Below are 22,005 nucleotides of genomic sequence, written 5' to 3'. Positions count from 1 at the left end.
TATGGTCTACTCATTCATTCAACAAGGATTTTTCAGTACCCACGTGTACTGGGCCTTGTTCTACTCAATTTAGAGTTTTTAGAGCCAGCTTTATGGGCATAAATTCCTCTTTAGGAATCACAGTGTTTTTCTGTGCCAGAATCAGTTAAAAGCCAAATAGCAACAAGCTTTTTTGTAGCAAGTGCTTACTAATGTTTCTCTCTATTCTTTTCAGGGTAATTTATTCTTATCTATATTGAAAATGTTTATTAAACTAAGGTTCACCACACAAAATAAGCTACATAGTTTACTCGAGAAAGATAACCAGAGGAAAAGAAAGGTTTTGGAGCTGCCGGAGCTGTGTTACCAAATCACTAACCACTGGCCATCTGTGGTTAAATTTTAATTTGATTTCATTTAATTTAAAATTCAGCTCTTCAGTTGCACTAGCCATTCCAGGTGGTCAATGACCACACGTGTTGAACAGCACAGATTTAAACACATCCCTTAGTGCAGAAAGTTTTACTGAACAGTGCCGATCAGAGCATTGTGAGCCATTTTGCTTCCAAATGCATACAGTTACCAGAGCTTATAAACCTCATTACTAAAACTAAAATATATAAGAGGAATATTTGTGTTTAGAACATGGTTTCTAGGACTTTACTGATATCACTGAGTTAATGAACAGGGTTTTCTCAGATCCTGGGGTGGAGGGAGGAGTTGAATATGACTGTGTTTCTTATGTAACTCTTTGTCTGCTCTTCGATATGAGGGCATGACAGATATAGCAGTATTCCTAAGTGTAGTAGTCTGTTCTCATGCTGCTGATAAAGACATACCCGAGACTGGGTAACTTATAAAGGAAAGAGGCTTAATGGCTGAGGAGGCCTCGCAATCATGGCAGGAGGTGAAGGAGGAGCAAAGTCACGTCTTACATGGTGGCAGGCAAGAGAGCATGTGTGGGGGAACTCCGCTTTATAAAACCATCACATCTTGTGAGACGTACTCACTATCATGAGAACAGCACGAGAAAGACCCACCCCCATGATTCAATTACCTCCCACCAGGTCCTGCCCATGACACATGGGAATTATGGGAGCTACAATTCAAGATGAGATTTGGGTGGGGACACAGCCCACACCATGTCACTAAATGTGCATAATGAAGTCAGTTAGGCTTCATATCATGCCTATAAAACACTCTATTCTTTTTCATGGACTTTCTTTTCAGCACTTTGAATGTTATTCCACTGCCTTCTGGACTCCACTGCTTCTGATGAGAAGTCAGCTGTTAGGCGGGGCACTGTGGCTCACGCCTGTAATCCCAGCACTTTGGGAGGCCGAGGTGGGTGGATCACGAGGTCAGGAGATCAAGACCATCCTGGCTAACACAGTGAAACCCCATCTCTACTAAAAATACAAAAAAATTAGCCGGGCGTGGTGGCGGAGCCTGTAGTCCCAGCTACTCGGGAGGCTGAGGCAGGAGAATGGCGGGAACCCGGGAGGCGGAGCTTGCAGTGAGCCGAGATCACACCACTGCACTCCAGCCTGGGCTACAGAGCAAGACTCCATCTCAAAAAAAAAAAAAAAAAAGTCAGCTGTTAATCTTATTGGGGTTCCTTTGTAAGGGATGAGTAGTTTTTCTCTTCCTATTCCCAAGATTTTCTCTGTGTATTTGACTTTCAGTATTTTTACATCAGTGTCTGGATGTGGATCTCTTTGCATTTGTCTGTGGAGTTTGTTGAGTTTCTTGGATGTATGGATTCATGTTTTTCATCAGATTTAGGAAGTTTTTACCCATAATTCAATTTTTTAATTCTTTTCTCATTTTCTTCTCCTTCTGCCCCTGCAATTATGCAAATGTTGATGTGCTTTCTTTTCATTTTTCTTCATTCTATTTTCTCTGATCTTTAAATTGAAGAATCTCTATTGATCTCTCTTCAAATTCACAGATTCTTTCTTCTGTAGGTTCAGATTTACTGTTAAGCCCCCAAATAAATGCTTGATTTTGGTTTTGTACTTTTCAACTCCAGAATATCTATTTCGTTCTTTTTTATTACTTTCACTTTTTGATTTCCCTGTTTGATGAAACATTGTCTTCATACCTTCCTTCACTTATTTAATCATTTGTACTTTGGTTCTTTGAACTTATTTATAATGAAGTTTTGTCTGTTAAATACACCTGGTCCCTCTTATAAGCTGTTTCTGTTGCCTGCTTTTATGGGTCACACTTTCATGTTTCTCTGAATGTCTTCTACTTTTTTGTTGAACCTGGACGTTTTAGGTAGTATATTGCAGGAACTCCGGATACTGTTTCCCCTCCCTTCTCCCTGGAGCTTGATTTGGTTGTTTCGTTTATTTTCTGACTTGGCTACACACCAGAATACTTTAGTGAAGTCCGTTTTCCCCTTTGGTGTCACTACTTGGAGGGTGAGGCTTGAGTTGCACACTGTGTCCCTGCAGTGACACTGGGTTTAAGGGGGTTCTCTTTGCCTCTTTCCCTGATTTCTATCTTCAGCCGTCTGCTTGATTTGGTATTACCGGGGTCCATCAGGCCCCAATTACCAGCTGATTGCTCTGTCGTTTTTGATAGTGCCCTGGGGCATAAATTGCCCAGCAGTCTGATCCAATTAAATTCTGGCAGGGGCAGTTATTGAGGCCAGACTTTGAGGTTTGTTGACTCCATGAGAGCTCTTCTTTGCTGTCTTTTTCCCTGGTTCCCCCTGGAGAACCAGTTGGACTATGATTTAGCTTGTTGCTCTTAATTAAGAGAGGCATCATTATCAAGAGTCTCTTAGGCATGCATTTTCCCCACATTCTGCTTCAAGTAATGTTCCTTTAAGGAGTGCCCTGGAGCTCTTTTTTCTTATGGACTTTGTGTTAATTTGGGCAACTGCAATGTTTAAGGGCACACAACCCCCCACGGGACCACCCTCACTTCTGATACTAGCTGCAAGTTTGAGGAGTTCTCAAAACCAACCTCAGTTTTGATCATTTGGTAGGACTCATAGACCTCACAGAAAGCTGTTATACTTGTGGTTACAGTTTATTATATAAAGGAAAGAATACAGATTAAAATGGGCCAAGAAAAGCACTGGATTGGACAGTGCATGGGGAAGTGCCCAATGTAGAGCCTCCATTGTCTTCTCTCATAGAATCAACACACATCATTACCTTTCCAGCAACAGTGTGTGACAGGACAGCACGCATACAGCATTGCCAACCCAGGAAACTCAATCAAGCCTCAGTGTTCAGAGTTTTTACTGGGGCTTCATTACATCAACATCACTGATTGCCCACATGGCTGATCTCTGTCTCCAGACTCTGCAGGTATCACCCAAAGCCTTCACCCTAAACCACACTCTTGGTCTTTCTGGTGTGGCCAGTCCCCATCTGAAATCACATTGTTAGACTATCTCATGTGACCCAAGGTCCCCAGGCAAACAAAGACACTCCTATTTGGCATGATATTCCAAGAAGCTTAGGGCGAAGACCAGACATCTTTTTGGGCAAGATTGAATTATTTACTGCACAGGCTGCGTCTTCCCTGGACAACCTCTCTGAGCCACTCCTCTGGGTGCTGGGCAGGGTGGTGGCCTCTGGTCTTGTCAGCTCATCTCTCCCCAGCATGGAACAGCCTTCCAAGTCAGCTGGGGCAAGGGTATTGGGACCCCAGTATTTGTGGCCTGCTGTACTTGAGGTAGAGCCTGCATCTTATGGATAGGGGCTTGGTAGGGAGGGCCCTAGCCCCTCAGCTGCACTCACCAGGAATTGAGCATCTCTGACTGGGCATGGTGGTTCACACCTGTAATCACAGCACTTTGGGAGGCCAAGGTGGGAGGATCCCTTGAGGCCAGCCTAGGCAACATAGAAAGATCCCAATGCAACTAAAAAGACAAAAATTAGCCAGGCATAGTGATGTGTCCCTGTGGTCTCAGCTACTCAGGGGGCTGAGGAGGGCAGATCACTTGAGCCTGGGAGGCAGTGTTTGCAGTGAGCTGAGATCATGCCACTGCCCTCCTGCCTGGGCAACAGAGCCAGATCCTGTCTTTAAAAAAAGATTTTTAAAAATAAAGATACAGGCATGTGTATGTTCATTGCAGCACTTTTCACAATAGCAAAGACATGGAATCAACCCAAATGCCCATCTATGATAGACTGGATAAAGAAAACATGGTACATACACACCACGGAATACTATGCAGCCACCAAAGGGAATGAGATCATGTCCATTTCAGGGACGTGGATGGAGCTAGAAGCTGTTATCCTCAGCAAACTAACACAGGAACAGAATACCAAACACTGCATGTTTTCACTTATAAGTGGTAGCTGAACAATGAGAATACATGGACACAGGGAGAGGAGCAACACACACTGGGGCCTGTTAGGGGGGTGGGGGAGGCAGAGCATCAGGATAAATAGCTAATGCAGGTGGGGTTTAATACCTAGGTGATAGGTTGATCTGTGCAGCAAACCACCACGGCACACATTTACCTGTATAACAAACCTGCATGTCCTACACGTGTATCCCAGAGATGGGGTTTCACCGTGTTAGCCAGATGGTCCTCATCTCCTGATCTTGTGATTCACCCACCTCGGCCTCCCAAAGTGCTGGGATTACAGGATTGAGCCACTGCGCCCGACTAGATCCTTATTTTTCTTTTATGCCATGGACCACAATGGCAGTATAGTCATGGCCTCCTTCTTTGAATAATATTTTTAAATGCACAAAATTAAATACATAGAATTATAAAGGAAACCAATTACCAAAAACCAGATATACACTATTTTTTTAATGTGATATACTAAAAATATGCCTCTTTATGAACAATTAAATAACAACTAATGGAGAGTCTAACAACTAGTAAATGACAAGTAGGGTATAAATGGTTTTTCTGTGAAACCCATAATGTAATATGAAAATATCTTTAATTCTATTGGTAACAAAGTCACAGGTACAGCTAATACTACTGTGGTTTCTCCTACATTCGAATGGAAAGAAATGCTAAATGTTGGTTAGAGGTTAGGGAAAATCCGGATGTATTCTTTCCCCAGCTGTGTGCACCAGCTCACTAAATCTTGTCCATGAACTCCAGGTTAAAGTCCCCTACTACTTAAAGGATGGTCCAGGCCGGGCGCGGTGGCTCACACCTGTAATCTCAGCACTGTGGGAGGCTGAGGCGGGTGGATCATTTGAGGTCAGGAGTTCAAGACCAGCCTGGCCAACATGGTGAAACCCCATCTCTGCTAAAAATACAAAACTTAGCCAGGCATGGTGGCACATGCCTGTAATCCCAGCTACTCAGGAGGCTGAGGCAGGAGAATCCCTTGAACCCGGGAGGCAGAGGTTGCAGTGAGCCGAGATCGCGCCATTGCACTCCAGCCTGGGCGACAGAGCAAGACTCTATCTCAAAAAAAAAAAAAAAAAAGGATGATCTGGACCAACAGCCTGGGGTGGCTAATGCTTCTCAAATCCTCTGGGATAAATGCAGGTTCTGATTCAGTGAATGTACCCTGAGAGTCTGCATTGCTAAGAGGCCCCAAGTTAGCAATGCTGTTTCTGGTGCAGGCACCACAAATGGCAGACAGAAGCCTCAGGGCTTATCCTGGTGACGACTTTAACCTGGAGTGGTCAGAGCTGGAATTCACACGGCACACGGATGGTTTCCTGATCCTTGAAGTCTCTAGCAATGGCTTGGAGTTCTCCAGCTTCATCCTCAAGGGGCATGCGTTCCTTTTCCATAAGTATGTGATGACAGAGACGAACATGGGTGGAGATTCTGAGCAGCTAGGTGCCCTGTTTCCTGAAGGCTCCCACGGAGCAGCAGCAGCTGCTGGTCAGGTAAGCCGCAGACCCGTGGCAAGTCCCAATACACAAAATGCATGCACAACTACACACGACCATTCACAGAAAATAGAGACGACTCACAAGTGCAAGTCACCAAGCCCTAAAAGTGCAAGGAAAAAAGCAACTAAAGATTTTTTTTTTTTTTTTTTTTTGAGATGGAGTGTCGCTCTGTCACCCAGGCTGGAGTGCGGTGGCACAATCTCAGCTCACTGCAACCTCTGCCTCCCAGGTTGAAGCCATTCTCCTGCCTCAGCCTCCGGAGTAGCTGGGATTACAGGCATGCACCACCACGCCCAGCAAATTTTTGTATTTTTAGTAGAGATGGGGTTTCACCATATTGGCCAGGTTGGTCTTGAACTCCTGACCTCAGGTGTCTGCCTGCCTTGGCTTCCCAAAGTGCTGGGATTACAGGCATGAGCCACCGTGCCTGGCCTAAAGACTTTGAAATTAATAACAAATGTACCTTCCCTATTTTCCTGAGTGCACAAAAACATGTATTTAAAACTCTTCTCTAAACTAGGTCCTATTTAATCAACCTCAGCTGTGAAAAAACTCCAACGCTTGAGATATACTTAATATAAAAAGTATTAAAACAGCAGGAAATAGTCCAAGTTAACAAACGGTGTAACTGTTATTTGTAGTACTATGGCAAGAAGTGTGCAGAATATCAAGGTAATTAAACTAATTTTTGTGTCCCATCCACTAGTGGTTTTTACAATGTTTTTACCAGGAAAAATTAAATCTGGAGACCTGGGTCACTGGGCCTACATTTTTTCTTCAGCCTTGATGGGGTTTGCAGAGCCTTTCCATACCACTTCTCCACCTCCAGCACCCCCAACAGCCTGACTGGAGCTTCCTTCAACCTCCCTCCTTCCTTAAACCCAAGTTCTTTAGTTGTATAGCAAACATTTCAACTTTCAACCCAGTTACTAGGGCTGCTGGGCTGCTCTTAGGGTGCCCTCTGCTGGCCACACATGGAAGCAGGTGTAAAAGTCTTAAAACACATCTTTCTTTAGGAATTTTAAGAATAAAAATTAAAGATAAAAAAAATTGGAAGAAAGAAAGAATTAGTTTGTGTTTGTTTTGCTTAGCATCTTTGGTCTCTGGGATTCAAAAAGTATGTTGATGCAACAGAAGGTAGTTAAGAAAAGTTTGGATGGCTAGGTGCAGTGGCTCCAGCCTGTAATCCCAGCGCTTTGGGAGGCCGAGGCAGGTAGATCACCTGAGGCCAGGAGTTCAAGACCAATCTGGCCAACTGGTGAAACCCAGTCACTACTAAAAATACAAAAAAAAACAAAAAAACACAAAAAAAGCCAGGCCTGGTGGCATACACCTATGATCCCAGCTACTTGGGAGGCTGAGACATGAGAATCACTTGAACCTGGGAGTTCAAGATTGCAGTGAGCCGAGATCATGCCACTGTACTCCAGCCTGGGAGACAGAGCAAGACCTTGTCTCAAAAAAAAAGTTTGGGAGCTCCTAGGTTACACTCCAGAAGCCTTTTAATTATTTTATCTTACCAATTGATTTGTGCTTGTAGACACAGAATCTTGCCATGTTGCCATGCCCAGCCCTCCAGAAGCCTCTTAAAAGCACATTGAAGGCTGCGCACAGTGGCTCACGCCTGTAATCCCCACACTTTAGGAGGCCAAGGTGGGAGGATCACTTGAGCTTGGGAGTTCAAGACCAGCCTGGGCAACAGGGCACGACTCTGTCTCTACAAAAACTATTTAAAATTTGGCAGGCTAATTTTTTAGTAGTGGTCCCAGCTCCTCGGGAGGCTAAGGTGGGAGCATCGCTTGAGCCTGGAAGGTGGAGATTGCAGTGAGCCGAGATCATGCAACTGCGCTACAGCCTGGGAGACAAAGTGAGACCGTGTCTCAAAAATAATAATAATAAAATAAATTTAAAAGCATATTGAAACAGTAAAGAACTCCTACAACTCAACAACAATAAAACAAACAACTTGATTAAGAAATGGGCAATGGACTTGAATAGACATTTATTTAAGAAGATAAACAAATGGCCAACAAGTACATGAAAAAATGCTCAACACCACTAATCGATTAATTAAGGAAATATGAATCAAAACCAAAACACAGCTACAGTAGCCTATAGTCCCAGCTACTCCAGAGGCTGAGGTAGGAGGATAACTTGTGCCCAAGCACTGCAGACCACCCCAGGCAACATAGTGAGACCCCACCTCTAAAAACAAAATAAAATAAAAATAAATTTTTTTAAACATCCATTATGATGGCTACTAGTAAAAATGAAACAGGAAATAACAAATGTTATTGAGGTTGTGGAGAAATTGGAACCCTTGATGGCAGGAATGTAGAATGGTGCAGCCACTACAGAAAACAGCATAGCAATTCCTCAAAAAATTAAAAATAGAATGACCACAGAATCCAGCTATTCCACTTCCAGGCATGTATCTAAAAAAGCTGAAAGCAGAGTCTTGAAGACGTATTTGTACACCCATATTAATAGCAGCATTATGCACAATAGCCAAACGGTTGAAGCAAGCCAAGTGCCCATCAGCAGATGACTGGATAACAGATGCAGCAAACCCACAACACACATTCCCATGTAAGGAAGGACACGCTGCTACAACACGGACGAACGTTGGCGATACGATGCTTAGTGAATAAACCTGTCACAAAAACACCACTACTATATGATTCTACTTATATAAGGGATCTTGAATAGTCAAACTCACAAAGAGAGCAGAACGGGGGTTGCCAGGGGCCGGGGGGATGGGGAAATGGGGAGTTCTTGTTTCATGGGTACAGAGTTTCAGTTTTGCAAGATGAAAAAGCTCTGGAGGTAGGTTGTACAATCAGTATGCTTACTCCTGCTGGACTGTATACACTTAAAAATGGTTAGGATGGTAAATTCTGTCGTATACTTTACCACAATTTTTTTAAAAAATTTTTTGAGACAAGGTCTCGCCCTGTCACTGAGGCTGGAGTGCAGTGGCGTAATCACAGCTCACAGCAGCCTCAACCTCCCAGGCTCAAGCAATCCTCCCACCTCAGCCTCCCCCATAGCTGGGATCAGAGGTGCGCGCCACCACGCCTGGCTAATTTTGTTTTGAAGAGATGGTGTTTCACCATGTTGCCTGGGCTGGTCTCAGACTCCCGGGCCTAAGCGATTTTCCCACCTCAGCCTCCCAAAGTGCTGGGATTACAGGCGTGAGCCACCGCACCCGGCCACACAAAAATCCACACAGTGATCCCTTCCTGTGCTGGCCTGCTCCAGATCTGGCGCAGCTTCTCAAAACTCAGAAAGTTGCCACTCGCAAGGATTGAGAGATCTAGTTGAATTTTACAGATTAAAATACTAGAGGCCACGACAGGCAAAGTGACAGGAAAGGTCTCCAAATTTAGTAGTAGAGACAAGATTAGTTAGTCTGGCTCCTGACTCCCAGACTGGGGCTCTACCCTGCACTCCCAATTCCAGTGGGGACACCCATTTCCACACAGGGCGGGAAAAGGCACCCTATCCATTCGGGCTTCCTTCCCGTACACCAGGCATTGGAGGTAGGTGAGCATGTGAGGAAATGCACCTTTGGTAAAAGCTCCTGAACAAACCTGGAGGGAGATGAGAAGAAACAAACAGGTCAGTGCTTAAATGCTAACAGGACTGGCCGGGCGCAGTGGCTCACGCCTGTGATCCCAGCACTTTAGGAGGCCAAGGTGGGCAGATCACCTGAGGTCAGGAGTTCAAGACTAGCCTGGCCAACATGACGGCCAAACCTCGTCTCTACTAAAAGTACAAAAATCAGCAGGACGTGGTGGCAGATGCCTGTAATCCCAGCTACTCGGGAGGCTGAAGCAAGAGAATCACCTGAACCCAGGTGGCAGAGGCTGCAGTGAGTCGAGATTGCGCCACTGCACTCCAGCCTGGGGGATAGAATGAGATTCTGTCTCAAAAAAAAAAACAAAAAACAAAACAAAAAAAAACAGGATAAAGCCTGAGTATTTTTTTCCCTATTGAGTTACTTTGTAGCTTTCCCCAACCTCCAGTCATAAAGGAGTTTGGAATTGTCCCTTCAAGGTGACACATTCTGCTACATTGTGAATGACGGACACCGTTTTCTGCCTCCAATAATACCACATGATGAGGCATACATAGAAATGATTTTTTATTTACTTTGATGATTAGGAAAAGATAGCAACATAGCTTTCATCAAAGCTAACAAATTACTGGCAGTGAACTAATTTTATTAGAATAAAGACATGTCTGTCTAAACTGAAACCACCAGCCCTTTGCTTTGGCTGGGACCTTGCGAATCACGGCCAAGGTGTTGATCAGAAAACAGTCACCATCACATCAACCTCCTGCCAGCACATGGCACAGAGATGCCACGAAGGCCCCGCAGGTCCCTCGAAGAGCAGCTGGGGCTCCACCTACCGAGTCCCAGTGGCTTATTTTGAAAAGATTTGCTTTCCACCGGTAAGGCGTGGCCCAAGTACATTTCTCGGGACTGCCATTGGCTCATCGTGCATGCATATGAGGTAGTTCTCTTTGCATTTTGCAGATGCTCTTGCTTGCCCAGGGGGTGGATGTCACGAATCTGAAACCTCTGGCTTCACATTCCCACTGGGAATGCCCCCCAGCCCCCAGTCACAAGTCAGTCTCCAATCCTGCCACAGACTCTAGCTCTTCAAATCCAAACGGATGTTTTCTTCATCCACAGGTTTTGGTTTTAACTGGCTGCTCAGTGTTAAAAAGGAGTATCTCAAGCCCCCTGCCATGCTGAAAGGAGAAAAAAAAAGTGAAAATAAATGACGGGGAATTTCCCAGGGGCTCCAGCAGCCGTTGCTGGCGTTTCTATCAATACAGCCTGCTTCATGCGGAGGGAATTATTCCAATATCTGTGTTTCTCCTCAAGTTTGTGGATTGCTTGATGAGAATGTCCCCTCTTATTTACAAGCCTTTGGAGGCAGAAAAAGAGTCATCAAATCTAAGGCAGAACCTCAGAGAGAAAATAAGCACTTGGTTTTTACTGAATAAACTACATACCCTTAGCCTTAAATAGTATCCCACTGCTGAGACCCCAAATGCCTTTCAAAGCTGGGTTAGTCCACACCCCCTGCTTGCCGAGCCTAGTGGTCACAAAAGTAACACCCTCCACTTCACAGGAGGGCAGAGAACGCAGGGGCCTTCTGTGAGGAAGACAGGTGAGTTAAATTCCGATCCCAGCCCCGCAAACTGTCATCACACATGTCCCCATGGATCTGCATGAGGATGAACCCAGGGATGAAGTAAAATTATCGTAGAAATCAGAATGTCAAAACGCCTCCTGGCTTAACATGAAAGACTTCTCTAGGCTCTTTTGCTTATTACATATTAATCGAACTGTTCAAGGTTCTTGTTTTCCCAAAGCGAGTCCATTAAAAATTCCCACTCACCAAATATTTAATCCTACAAAGTTTAACAAAGAGAAAATGTAGTCTCCACCGATTAACATCCCAATGTAGGCAACGGATACATTCTGCAGAAAAAGAGGATTCGTCATTTTAAAAGTAAAATGTTTAGGGGAAAATATAAATAGTAAAACCTGAAACTAGACATTTTAGTTACTTTGCAAAGAGACTTGTACACAGGAATATTCACAGGGGGCTGAAAAAAATAAAAAACCATTACAGGCCAGGAATGATGGTTCACGCCTGTAATCCCAATACTCCGGGAGGCCAAAGTCAAAGGATCACTTGAGCCCAGGAGTTTAAGACCAGTGGGGGCAACATAGTGAGATCCCATCTCTACCAAAAATTTTTTGAAAGTAGCCGGACATGGTGGCACATGCCTGTAATCCCACAGGGACTGAAGTGGGAGGACTGCTTGAGCCCAGGAAGTCAAGGCTGCACTGAGCTACATGCCACTGTACTCCAGCCTGGGCAACAGAGCAAGACCCTGCCTCAGAAAAATAAATAAGCCATTACATATGGGGCTTACTAAATGAATGCAGTAAATTATGGTCTGATAACAACAGAAAATTGCGTTATTCTCTCCCCTGTTCCAGTTGGCATGCAGGCAAAAGAGGAAGAGTGGGGCTATCATCAGCTTGCCAGATCCTAACTCTTTACTATCATTGGGTAGTGAGGTTTTCCAGGGTTTTTTTCTTTTTCTTTTTCTTTTTTTTTTTTTTTAGACAGAGTCTCGCTGTGTTGCCCAGGCTGGAGTGCAGTGGCACAATCTCGGTTCACTGCAATCTTTGCCTCCCAGGTTCAAGAGATTCTCCAGTCCAGCCTCCCAAGTAGCTGGGACTACAGGGTACTCACCACCACACCTGGCTCATTTTTGTATTTTTAGTAGAGATGGGGTTTTGACATATTGGCCAGGCTGGTCTCTAATTCCTGACCTCAGGTGATCTGCCTGCCTCGGCCTCTTGAAGTCCTGGGATTACAGGCATGAGCCACTGTGCCTGGCCTGTTTTTCTTTCTTTTTTTTTTTTTTTTCAACCCTGGGCACTGCAGATTGTGCACTGGACACTACACTGCAATCTGTGGGCACACCAGGGCCAAGTAGTGAGTTAATTGTCTTGATCGTAAATTTGAGTAGAGCGGAGACAGTCAATAAATTCCAGGCCATGCTCTGCCCAGTGCATTCTAGGAGACCTCTGGGCAGCCAAGGGACAGGTGAATTCTTGAAGCAGGCAGTGTTTTCAAACACTCTAGGACTTCATGCGAATAGAAAAACGACGCAATTACGGAATAGAATCTAGAACACCTCTCCCGCTATTCATTCACGTGCGTGTGTTTATTCAGATGCATCCACACACACACCCATGCACCAGCCCACAAGCTCACCGACCTCACCACACACCAGCCCACAAGCTCACCGACCTCACCACACAACACGCACCTCCACAGCTCACCGACCTCACCACACAGCACGCACCTCCACAAGGGCTCCACTTCTCAGTGGGCAGGTTCTCCCAGAAAACCAAATTATGGATCACAAGGTGTCTTACTCATCATTGATACCTGGGTTTTGTTTTGTTTTGTTTTAGCTTTTTACTTCATTTTCCCAGACCCACCCCTCCAAGCCACCCCCAACTTAAAAGTTGTAATTTGTCTCTCCTTTATAAATTAGCAATCTGTCCCTCTATTCCATGTAGTAGATTAGAAGAAGTAAGATGGGGCCGGGCTCAGTGGCTCACACCTGTAATCCCAGCACTTTGGGAGGCTGAGATGGGTGGATCACGAGGTCAGGAGTTCAAGACCAGCCTGGCCAACAAGGTGAAACCCAGTCTCCACCAAAAATATAAAAAATTAGCCAGCTGTGATGGTGGGTGCCTGTAATCCCAGCTACTCGGGAGGCTGAGGCAGGAGAACTGCTTGAACCTGGGAGGTGGGTGCAGTGAGCCAAGATTGCACCACTGCACTCCAGCCTGGATGACAGAACGAGACTCTGTCTCAAAAAAGAAAAAGAAGTAAGATGGGATCACACAGGCCCAGCTGAAAAGGTCACAGCCCTCATTCTTACACCACCACCACCACAACCAACAAAATCTAATCCGGCCTCCAGCGGAAAATCTGGATTCACAGTCCATTCCTTGACTCAGTTGTTCCTTCCAAGGCTCCATCCACTCACCTTGATGGCTCCAACCACTGCTGTCGTCAAGGCTGAATTGTAATAGCTGCACAGAACCGTGGAGTACATCAGCAGAAACCTGCGACAAGGAAGCAGACACAGAGTGTGCGTCTCACTACGCTGGGGAATAATAAATAGGTTAAGGCCAGCAGTGGCCCCCACACAAGCACTTTAAGGCAAAGAAAAAAGAAACACATATCATAAAGGTTGTGTAACCCACACCTTAAGATATCTTGCTATTGGTCTTATGACAGGAAAATGGTCCAGCTGTGAATTAGCTAAACCTTCTACTTAAGGTATCCTTCTCATTTTCTCTGTACATTTCCCCTGAATGTTTCCACAACCTGGGAGTAAGGAGAACAAGGTTTAATGACCTGAAATCTCTCATTTATCAGCATGTTAAATGAAGTTAAGACTTTGAGTTTTGTTTTTGTTTTTTGTTTTTTTTTTTTTTTGAGACGGAGTCTCGCTCTGTCGCCCAGGCTGGAGTGCAGTGGCGCGATCTGAGCTCACTGCAAGCTCCGCCTTCTGGGTTCACGCCATTCTCCTGCCTCAGCCTCCCGAGTAGCTGGGACTACAGGCGCCCACCACCGCGCCCGGCTAATTTTTTTGTATTTTTAGTAGAGACAGGGTTTCACCGGGTTAGCCAGGATGGTCTGGATCTCCTAACCTCAGGTGATCCACCCGCCTTGGCCTCCCAAAGTGCTGGGATTACAGGTGTGAGCCACCGCGCCCGGCCGACTTTGAGTTTTTAATCCTCTGTGCATCAGAATCACCTGTTGCACCTTTTTTTGTTTGTTTGTTTTGGTAGGGACGGAGTCTCACTCTGTCGACCAGGCTGGAGTGCAGTGGCGCAATCTCGGCTCACTGCAACCTCCACCCCTAGGTTCCAGCAATTCTCCTGCCTCAGCCTTCCGAGGAACTGGGCCTACAGGCTCATGCTGCCATGCCCAGCTAATTTTTTTTTGTATTTTAGTAGAGACGGGGTTTCACTGTGTTGCCCAGGCTGGTCTTGAACTCCTGAGCTCAGGCAATCCGCCCGCCTTGGCCTCCCAAAATGCTAGGATTACAGGCGTGAGCCACCATGCCCAGTCTGCCTGCTGCACTTCCAACACACAATGAACGATGCCTGGCAGAGGTTCTGCTTCACATGGTTTGAGGTGGGGCCCTGACCACGCACGAGATGAAAGATCCTCAGGTGATTCTGACCTGCAGCCAGAGAGGAGGACCCCTGGTGTCGGAAGAGAAAATCAGCTGAGCGATTGCTGCCTTCAGACAGAGGAGATTGAAACAGATGCCACGTGTGGATAAGGCTACTGTACCTGTTACCAAAGTTAACTCAGGCACTTAACATGACCGTAGGTATTGATACTTACTTGCCAATAAAATGATACAGCCTTGTGAACGAGCACGCAACAAGAAAACACATACACAGGTAAAGAATGCCAAATCCGGCCGGGCGCGGTGGCTCATGCCTGTAATCCCAGCACTTTGGGAGGCCAAGGCGGGCGGATCACGAGGTCAGGAGATCGAGACCATCCTGGCTAACACGGTGAAACCCCGTCTCTACTAAAAATACAAAAAATTAGCCGGGCGAGGTGGCGGCGCCTGTAGTCCCAGCTACTCAGGAAGCTGAGGCAGGAGAATGGCGTGAACCCGGGAGGCGGAGCTTGCAGTGAGCTGAGATCCGGCCAGTGCTCTCCAGCCTGGGCGACAAAGTGAGACTCCGTCTCAAGAACATACCATGCTCATGGATAGGAAGAATCAATATCATGAAAATGGCCATACTGCCCAAGGTAATTTATAGATTCAATGCCATCCCCATCAAGCTACCAATGAGTTTCTTCACAGAATTGGAAAAAACTGCTTTAAAGTTCATATGGAACCAAAAAAGAGCCCGCATCTCCAAGACAATCCTAAGTCAAAAGAACAAAGCTGGAGGCATCACGCTACCTGACTTCAAACTATACTACAAGGCTACAGTAACCAAAACAGCATGGTACTGGTACCAAAACAGAGATATAGACCAATGGAACAGAACAGAGTCCTCAGAAATAATACCACACATCTACAGCCATTTGATCTTTGACAAACCTGAGAGAAACAAGAAATGGGGAAAGGATTCCCTATTTAATAAATGGTGCTGGGAAAATTGGCTAGCCATAAGTAGAAAGCTGAAACTGGATCCTTTCCTTACTCCTTATACGAAAATTAATTCAAGATGGATTAGAGACTTAAATGTTAGACCTAATACCATAAAAATCCTAGAGGAAAACCTAGGTAGTACCATTCAGGACATAGGCATGGGCAAAGACTTCATGTCTAAAACACCAAAAGCAACGGCAGCAAAAGCCAAAATTGACAAATGGGATCTCATTAAACTAAAGAGCTTCTGCACAGCAAAAGAAACTACCATCAGAGTGAACAGGCAACCTACAGAATGGGAGAAAATTTTTGCAATCTACTCATCTGACAAAGGGCTAATATCCAGAACCTACAAAGAACTCAAACAAATTTACAAGAAAAAAACAAACAACCCCATCAAAAAGTGGGCAAAGGATATGAACAGACATTTCTCGAAGACATTCATACAGCCAACAGACACATGAAAAAATGCTCATCATCACTGGCCATCAGAGAAATGCAAATCAAAACCACAATGAGATACCATCTCACACCAGTTAGAATGGCAATCATTAAAAAGTCAGGAAACAACAGGTGCTGGAGAGGATGTGGAGAAATAGGAACACTTTTACACTGTTGGTGGGATTGTAAACTAGTTCAACCATTATGGAAAACAGTATGGCGATTCCTCAAGGATCTAGAACTAGATGTACCATATGACCCAGCCATCCCATTACTGGGTATATACCCAAAGGATTATAAATTATGCTGCTATAAAGACACATGCACACGTATGTTTATTGCAGCACTATTCACAATAGCAAAGACTTGGAATCAACCCAAATGTCCATCAGTGACAGATTGGATTAAGAAAATGTGGCACATATACACCATGGAATACTATGCAGCCATAAAAAAGGATGAGTTTGAGTCCTTTGTAGGGACTTGGATGCAGCTGGAATCCATCATTCTTAGCAAACTATCACAAGAACAGAAAACCAAACACCGCATGTTCTCACTCATAGGTGGGAACTGAACAATGAGATCACTCGGACTCAGGAAGGGGAACATCACACACAGGGGCCTATCATGGGGAGGGGGGAGGGGGGAGGGATTGCATTGGGAGTTATACCTGATGTAAATGACGAGTTGATGGGTGCAGCACAGCAACATGGCACAAGTATACATATGTAACAAACCTGCACGTTATGCACATGTACCCTACAACTTAAAGTATAATAATAATAAATAAATTTAAAAACAAAACAAAACAAAACAAAACCAAAAAAAAGAATGCCCAATCCAGTCAGGTAAAGAAGTGAGCTAATTCCAGTCAAGCCGTGATGGAAATTAGCTGCAACCTCACCTAAGCTGCAACTCAGATCAGATGATGAAATGTTGAAAGGGAATACAAACCGGCTGAGAAAGAAACACGGAAGGTACAGGGAGAGCACAAGGTGGGTGAGATGTGAAAAGCTAAATCCCAGGTCAGGCTGGACACGGTCGCTCATGCCCATAATCCCAGCACTTTAGGAGGCAGAGGTGGGTGAATCGCCTGAGGTCAGGAGTTCCAGACCAGCCTGGCCAACATGGTGAAACCCTCTCTCTACTAAAAATACGAAAATTAGCCGGGCGTGGCGGCACATGCCTGTAGTCCCAGCTACTCGGGAGGATGAGGCAGCAGAATTGCTTGAACCCGGGAGGCGGAGCTGAGATCATACCACTGCACTCCAGCCTGGGTGACAGGGCGAGACTCCGTCTCAATTAATTAATTAATTAATCAGTCCCAGGTTGAAGGCAGGAGCTTGGATTCCCCATTGACAGAAGCAAACTCAACTCTAGCAAAGGGCTCAGTGCACCTGCACTTGGGTAAGCACAGAATTGACTGAATTCTAGAATCCTGCTAGAATTTAACACTCGGTCTTGGTGCTAGGCTAAATCTCTGGTGGAGATCACGGTCACAGACCTTCAACATGATAACCTCTGTTGGCCTGAGTGTGTTTATTACTAAAGGTGGTAGAGGGAAAAAATCAGAATATCAAGCTTTACAAGTTGAAGAATAAACTTAATTTCAAACTTAAATTTTGTAATCTTTGGAATACTGTGTGCATTGTAATTAAAACAATTTGAAAAGTTAAAGAAACTCTTGGTTCTAATTTGAAATATATAATTGGCCGGGCGCGGTGGCTCAAGCCTGTAATCCCAGCACTTTGGGAGGCCGAGACGGGCGGATCACGAGGTCAGGAGATCGAGACCATCCTGGCTAACACGGTGAAACCCCGTCTCTACTAAAAATACAAAAAACTAGCCGGGCGTGGTGGCGGGCACCTGTAGTCCCAGCTACTCGGGAGGCTGAGGCAGGAGAATGGCGTGAACCCGGGAGGCGGAGCTTGCAGTGAGCTGAGATCCGGCCACTGTACTCTAGCCTGGGCGACAGAGCGGGACTCCGACTCAAAAAAAAAAAAAAAAAAGAAATATATAATTGATGTTAGACTTGCAATTTTAATTTGAAAGAAGAGTGTTGAAGTCTCATCAGAATTTGAATTTTTTTTTTTTTTTTTTTTGAGACGGAGTCTCACTCTGTGGCCAGCCTGGAGTGCAGTGGCGTGATCTCGGCTCACTGCAACCTCTGCCTCCCAGGTTCAAGCAATTCTCCTGCCTCAGCCTCCCAAGTAGCTGGGACTACAGGCGAGCGCCACCACACCCAGCTAATTTTTGTACTTTTAGTAGAGACGGGGTTTCACCATGTTGGCCAGAATGGTCTCGCTCTCTTGACCTCGTGATCTGCCCGCCTCGGCCCCTCAAAGTGCTGGGATTACAGACATGAGCCACTGCAACCGGCCTGAATGTTTTTTAAGAAGCTGATTTACCCCATTTCTAAATTTGGTTTATTAGATTTCAAACAGTTGCTTAAGTACAAAAAGCAATCTACTAGCTTTGTTAATTGGCCTCAGGGGCTGGAATTGCTGAAGAAAAAGTAGGCAGCTCCCATTTGTAAAAGCAGTTGAAAATGCTTAAATTATTTTAATTCACTAAGCTGTAAATGGAACTGATTTACAGTACATTGTTTAGGGGATTTTAATCAGTTAAACTTGAGTTAATAAACCATTTATCAAATAATGAAAGTAAATGTTCTTTTATAGAAAAATTGTTAGCCTTATAAATAAGGCAATAATATTTGTAAGTTGAACTTTAAGGCTTAAGAAAAAAAATCTAAGTTTCGGCCGGGCATGGTGGCTCACGCCTGTAATCCCAGCACTTTGGGAGGCCAAGGCAGGCAGAGAGTGAGACGATCCTGGCCAACACAGTGAAACCCTGTCTCTACTAAAAATACAAAAAAATTAGCCAGGCGTGGTGGCGGGCACCTGTAGTCTCAGCTACTCGGGGGGCTGAGGCAGGAGAATCGCTTGAGCCCAAGAGGCAGAGGTTGCAGTGAGCCGGGATCGCACCACTGTACTTTAGCCTGGGGGACAAAGTGAGACTCCGTCTCAAAAAAAAAAAACAAAACAAAATCCAAGTTTCTCAAATTGTTATAATTTTAATAAATCTAACATTAATTTAGATTCCCAGGAGCTATAAATAATCCTATTTATGCATAAAATGAAAAAATTTGAAAACTCAAACTGATGCCACTGAGTGCCTGCTCTGCCAGGCCCTGGCCGTCCGAGGGGACCATCCCATTCGCAGCACCTGCCCCGGAGCCGCTCAGACCCAGCTGAGAGGAGACAGCTGGCAGCAGCAGGAGCACAGCGCAGGGCCCCGCCCAACGCAGGGGCAAGAGGGGAGCTTCCTGCAGGCCGCGTACGCACCAGCGCAGCCTTCAACCAAGGACAGCATGGATGTTCTTTATTTCCACTTTTGCTTTAAAATTCCAACTCCAGGGTTCCAGTCATGCAACATTTTCTCCATCCTACGTTTTTTTTTTTTTTTTCTTAAAAAAGGGTTGGGGGGAACCTTATCTCTTGACGAGGTCTGCCTGTATTACCCAGGCTGGACATGAATGCCTGGGTTCAAGGGATCCTCCCGCCTGTCTTCCAAGTAGCTGGGCTTAGAGAAGTGTGCCATCACACCCGGCTCCATCTTAGTGAAGCCACCTCAGCCTGCATTCAGAATCAGAAGACATCACGGATCTAAGATCCCAGCACCATCTATCATGAGTGTGGGTGACGAGGACATCACTCACCAGCTGGGCTGCGCCAGGAAGGAGAACCCCTCCCTAACATTCTGGAGTGAGCCTCAATGAGCAGCCATCCTCCTTAGCAACAGACAGGCGGCTAGACCGAAGAGCTGCACTTCTCTTTTCTTTTCTGTTTTTTAAAGACAGGGTCTCACTCTTTTGTCCAGGCTGGAGTGCAGTGGTGTGATCATGATTCACTGCAGCCTCCACCTCCCAGGCTCAAGCAATCCTCCCACCTCAGCCTCTCAGGTAGCTGGAACTACAGGTACACATCACTAAACCTGGCTAATTTTTAAATTTTTCTAGATACAGAGTCTTGCTGTCTTGCCCAGGCTGGTCTGGAACTCTGTGGCTCAAGCAATCCTCCCTCCCCAGCCTCCCAAAGTGCTGGGACTATAGGCATTAGCCCCACTCCCAGCTTGCACTTCTTAATATACCCACTAGATGTCCCCAGAGAGGGCAAATATAGAACCACTGGGCTCAAAGTAGTAGTATATTACATTTTTTAAAAGAATCTATTTCTATATGCAAAAAACCACTTGTATAGTTCTTTGGCCAAAACCAAGACTCTGAACTAAAAGAACCTTCGTTAACTCAGTACTCAGTACAAGGGAAACCACAACCCTTTTAATACTGAAAATATCAACCTCCACATGACTAGCTTTGGTTTTATTATCCATAGATTAATAAAATGCAACAATATTTAAAAGTATGGCTGAATTCTTAGTAACCTTTTTTTCCATTCTATATATTTTTTAGACAGGGTCTCACTCTGTCACTCAGGCTGGAGTACAGTGGCACAATCACAACTCACTGGGCTCAGATGATCCCAGTCTCTACCTTCTGGGCTCAGGTGATCCTCCCACCTCAGCCTCCCAAAGTGCTGGGATTACAGGTGTGAGCCACCGTGCCCAGCCCGCTCTGTATTTTGAAGTCATGATATTATCAGTGTACATTTGAAACATAACAGCACATACATCTGATGCACATTTATTCAGACAACACAGGCCGGCTGAGTGTGCTGCTTCTAGGGCCCCCAGGGTGGAGGTGCCCAAGTAGAAACTCCTGGACCAGAACCTCTGCTCAAAGGTTTCTTCTTCCTGTTCTAAAAACAGCACAAAAATAACTGCCTTACCCAACACTGTGGCAGTCACAAACAAAACTCAAATGACCTAGTTTACACCTTGTTACTGATTACTGTTCCCTGCCCCAACAAATATAGAAACTCAACACAAACGTTCAAATATTCACAGGCCACTTTTGCATTCCTTCCACCATCCACAATGGTACCCGAGCACATCATTCTCTTATAATTCCAGATTTCAAAGAATTCCAAGGAACCTCATCCTCATCATCTCTGGGAAGAACTCACTCCTAAGAACTCACAGAGTGCCAGCCTGGGCAACATGGTGAAACTCCACCTCTACTAAACATACAAAAATTAGCTGGGCATGGTGGCTGGAACCTATAATCTCAGCCACTCAGGAGGCTGAGGCAGGAGAATCGCTTGAACCCAGGAGGCAGAGGTTGCAGTGAGATGAAATCACGTCACTGCATTCCAGCCTGGGCAGAGTGAGACTCCATCTCAAAAAAAAAAAAAAAAAAAAAAAAAAAAGACATTATTTATATCTTTTAAGGGACAGAAATTCTACAGCATTGAATAATTTGGCAGGAGAGATTTACATATATACACACACACATACACATATACACTTATATATATATATAAATACACACTTTTTTATATACATACTTTTTTAGAGACAGGTTCTCCCTCTGTTGCCCAGGTTGGAGTGCAGTGGTGCCATCATAGCACACTGCAGCCTCAAACTCCTGGGCTCAAACAATCCTCCTGCCTCACCCTCCTGAGTAGCTGGAACTGTAAGAACATGCCACCATATTTGCCTAACTTTTTTCTGTAGAAATGAGTTCTCATATGTCGCCCAGGCTGGTCTCAAACTCCTGGCCTCAAGTGATCCTCCCACCTCAGCCTCCCAAACAAAGCGTTAGAGCTACAGGCATGAGCCACTGTGTCCAGTCTAGATTTCTTATATTTCTCCCCTGCATTTTCACATCTCTGATCTTCAGAACACTCCTGCACTGGTGCCTGGAGAGTGGCTGTGGTCCGCGGACTTTGTAAGCATACGCTGTCCATTTGCAAGTTTGATAACTGCTCAGCCATTGCAGTTAAGCAATGTTCTGCTTTCGCGGCACCAATGATAACTAGCTTTTAAACTTCTATCTTTCATAGCCCGTTTGTGAGAGAACATTTTCCT

General features: G+C 45.1%; 1 protein-coding gene across 24 annotated transcripts in view; it reads right to left on the bottom strand.

The window, feature by feature from the left end:
* Positions 1 to 9,960: 9,960 nt before the first annotated feature.
* Positions 9,961 to 22,005, bottom strand: part of SLC35D2 (solute carrier family 35 member D2) — a 63,620-nt gene continuing 51,575 nt past the window's right edge. For 20 of the 24 annotated variants that reach the window (XR_012424947.1, XR_012424948.1, XR_012424950.1 and 17 more), the window contains 3 exons: positions 13,429 to 13,507; positions 11,244 to 11,326; positions 9,961 to 10,587 (listed from right to left, as the gene is read on the bottom strand). Coding sequence is in view for 20 of the 24 variants with exons in the window: in XM_065530866.2 (XP_065386938.1) it covers positions 10,488 to 10,587; positions 11,244 to 11,326; positions 13,429 to 13,507 (262 nt within the window). In the remaining 4 variants the exon portion in view is untranslated. The remainder of the gene's footprint in view (positions 10,588 to 11,243; positions 11,327 to 13,428; positions 13,508 to 22,005) is intronic. The other 4 variants (XR_012424949.1, XM_074017983.1, XM_045372886.3 and 1 more) reach the window with 1 other exon arrangement.

This window comes from Macaca fascicularis, chromosome 15 (genome assembly GCF_037993035.2).
Source record: "Macaca fascicularis isolate 582-1 chromosome 15, T2T-MFA8v1.1".
NCBI lineage: Eukaryota > Metazoa > Chordata > Mammalia > Primates > Cercopithecidae > Macaca > Macaca fascicularis.
The sequence above is the reverse complement of the archived record's forward strand: the minus strand, read 5'-3'. Positions and strand labels throughout refer to the sequence as shown.